Raw genomic sequence first — 3,171 nt, forward strand, 5'->3', positions numbered from 1 at the left:
TGCCAGCGCCAGCACCGCCAGCCCGGCCACCAGCGTCACCTCGTCCCCCACCCCCGGGATGAGGGGGGCGGCGGGGGGCTCCATCTCCGGGATCCCCCTGCTCAGCCTGGGGTCTTTATTCCTTCCGCAAGCCCCTCGTGCCCGGTGTGGATGCCAGCGGGGACCCCCGGGGTGGCAGCAGGGACCACTCCGCGGTCACCTTCCAACAGATCCCGGTGCTGCTCCCGCTACCCGGAGATCCCGAGGGACGGGAGTTCCTCACCGCAGGCGGTTCCTTCTCGCTCCCGAGCGGTGCCGGGGCCGCGCTCCCCTCGCCGGGGCTGGCAGAGGGTCCCAGGGGGTCCCACAGCCCCTCGGTGCCAGCCCGGGCAGTGTCAGCCCATCCCCGACCTGGGCGGAGCGGAGCGATGCGGTGAGAGGGGCGGGGGGGGCGGGCGGCACGGGCAGAGCCGGGCCGGGCCCGGGGCGGCGGAAGGAACCGGGGGGCCCAGTGGATCCCGCTGTGTCCCTGCCAGCTCCGGGGGGTCCCTGCTCGTCCCGGTGCGTCCCGGCTAGTCCCTCACGGTCCCGGTGTGCCCCACCATCCCCGGGGGTCCTGCTGTGTGTTCCCGTCATTCCCGGGGGTCCCGCTGCGTCCCCACCATCCGCGGGGGTCCTGGTGTGTCGCTGCCCCTCCCGGTGTGTCCCTTCCATCCCCAGGGGGTCTCCAATAGTCCTGGTCTGTCCCTGCCGTCCTCGCTGGCTCCTGGTTTGTCCCGCTGTGTTCTGGGGCGTCCCTGCCATTCCCGGGGGTCCCGCTGTATCCCCGGGGATCCCGCTGTGTCTGGAGATCCCGGTGTGTCCCTGCCATCCCCTCTGTGTCCCCGGTGGTCCCGGTGTGTCCCGGGGGTCCCGGTGTCCCCCCCCTCCCCACTCACCGCCTCCCGCCGCCGCCGCCCGCGCGCCGGAAGCGCCACGTCAGACGGCGCCGCCGCCAGGGGGCGGGAGCGGGCGGTGGGCGCGCGCGCGTCGCGTCACAGCCCCGCCCGTGTGGCCACGCCTACTGGGCGGGGTTTGCGGAGAAGGAGGCGGGGTTAGCAGAACGCAGCCCTCTAGGGGGCGGGGCAGGGGCGGGGCCTGCGGGGCGGGGCGGGGTCAGTGGGTGGGTCATCACGCCCATGATTGGTGGGCGCGACCGGTGGGGGCGTGGTCACGGAGGGCGGGGTTTGGGGCGGGGCCTGGGGCTCCGCGGGGCAGGGCCTCGGGAGCCACGTGTGACACCCCCTGGGCGGGGCTGCCGGGGGCGGAACCTTCCCCGAGGCCCTGAACCCACCCCGGGGCTGAACCCCTCTGGAGCTGAGCCCCCCTCCCCGCCCCGGGAGGCTGAATGAACCCTCCGGGGGCTGAACCCACCCCGGGGCTGAACCGCCCCCGAGGGCTGAACCCACCTCAGGGCTGAGCCCCCTCCGGGCCAGGAACTCCCTCTGGGGCCTGAGCCTCCCCGGTCTGGACACTCCCAGCCCTGGCTGTCACATCCCCAGAGCCTGTCACCCCCCTTTGCAGCCCCCACATCCTCCAGGGCCCATCTGTCACCTCCTTGAGACCTGTGACCCCCTGGCCCTGTCCCCCCAGTCCCCTGACCCCCCAGAACAGTAGCCATTGCCCATCTACTCCCCACAAGGACAGAGACGCCTCGAGAGCCACCTCTGCTACATCCTTTTATTAACACCAGTACATGGGGGGGGTCACAGGGAGGGGACAGTGGTGGGGAGACGGGGAGGGAACACGGGGAGGGAACACCAGTGGGGAAGCAAGGGCTGCTCTCAAGAAATGACCCCCTCGATGTGCAGCTGGAGGTACCGTCGCAGGGCGGGTGGCAGTGCCAGCTTGGGGACAGCGCTGTGGCAGCGGGAGCCCAGGTGGCTCCGGATGGCCCAGCGTGCCAGGTGCTGCAGCCGCCGTGGCTGCCCCGCCATGCGCACGGCCGAGGTGTAGAACTCCTGGTGCTCCTGGGTTGGGGGGGACATGGGGGTCAGCGAGCTGGGACCAGGGTGCAGGGACACCCAAGGACACCCCAGGGCACCTCAGGGGACCCCTTTACCTCCCACAGCTCGGGGGGCACGTCCTCCGCCCATCCCTCGGCGGGCGGCACGCGGTCGTAGGCGTTGAGCATCACCTCCAGCGCCGGCGGGTGCTGGCAGCACAACCTGAGCATCTGCCAGCAGAGCCGTGTCACCGAGGGGGTGACACGGCCACCACCACCCTGTGACCCCCCACCACCCACCTTGGGGTGCCCGGGAAGGGCGCCGTGGTCAAGCAGGAGCACAAGGGTCTCCTCGGGGCGCTGGTCCCGGTACTCGTGGACGGCGCGGAGGGCACAGTCCATGGGGGTGTCACCGGCGCCGTTGGGGACGGTGGCGTCGGCGCCGTGGCACAGCAGCAGCCGGGCCAGCCCGGGGTGCCCGTTGGCACAGGCATTGTGCAGGGGTGTGTGGCCCTTGCGCCCCGCGGCCCCCGGGTCGGCACCAGCCGCCAGCAGCTGCTCGGCCACGCGCAGGTACCGCTCGGCGTCCTTGGGGTGCTCGGCTGCGGCCGCCGCGGCGTTCAGGGGGGTCTCACCCTGGTGGGTGCGGTGGGAGGGGTCAGCGCCGTGGTGCAGGTACAGCTCCACGTGGGCCACCAGCCCCTGGCGCGCCGCCACGTGCAGGGCCGTCACCTGCCGGTCGCGCGTGCCCAGGTTCACCCGCGCGCCGTGCGCCAGCAGCAGCTCCGCACACCTGGGTGAGGGTGTGGGGGGTGAGGGTGAGGGGGACACTCATGGAGAGAGGTGGCACTTGTGGGGACGCCTCCCAGGGACATTCCCAGGACAACCCAGAGAGCCCTGGCACCCGTGGGACACCCCTAGGGACACCCCCAGGGACATCCCCAGGGACACCCTTAGGAATCCCCAGAGAGCCCTGGCACACTTGGAATACCCCCAGGGACATCCCAAGGGACACCCCTGAGACACCCTGGAGAACCCTGGGACACCACTAGGGACACCCCAAGGACACCCCTGGGACACCTCAGAGAGCCCTGGCTCCCATGGGACACCCCCAGGACACAGGTGCCGCATTGGGGGGCTGCAAACAGGGGTCCCCACCAGCATAAGGGGTCTTGGCTGAGCTCTGGGGGGGTTTAGAGGCGGTGGTC

General features: G+C 71.9%; 1 protein-coding gene across 1 annotated transcript in view; it reads right to left on the reverse strand.

Moving 5' to 3' along the window:
• Positions 1–1,678: 1,678 nt before the first annotated feature.
• The window catches only part of ASB16 (ankyrin repeat and SOCS box containing 16), a 6,258-nt gene continuing 4,765 nt past the window's right edge, over positions 1,679–3,171 (reverse strand). The window contains exons 4-6 of the mRNA XM_017833287.1: positions 2,264–2,756; positions 2,081–2,194; positions 1,679–1,988 (exon numbers count right to left, since the gene is read on the reverse strand). Of these exons, the coding sequence (XP_017688776.1) occupies positions 1,803–1,988; positions 2,081–2,194; positions 2,264–2,756 (793 nt within the window). The 3' untranslated portion in view covers positions 1,679–1,802. The remainder of the gene's footprint in view (positions 1,989–2,080; positions 2,195–2,263; positions 2,757–3,171) is intronic.

The sequence above is a fragment of the Lepidothrix coronata genome, unplaced genomic scaffold, assembly GCF_001604755.1.
Source record: "Lepidothrix coronata isolate B3197 unplaced genomic scaffold, Lepidothrix_coronata-1.0 Scaffold213, whole genome shotgun sequence".
NCBI classification, from domain to species: Eukaryota; Metazoa; Chordata; class Aves; order Passeriformes; family Pipridae; genus Lepidothrix; species Lepidothrix coronata.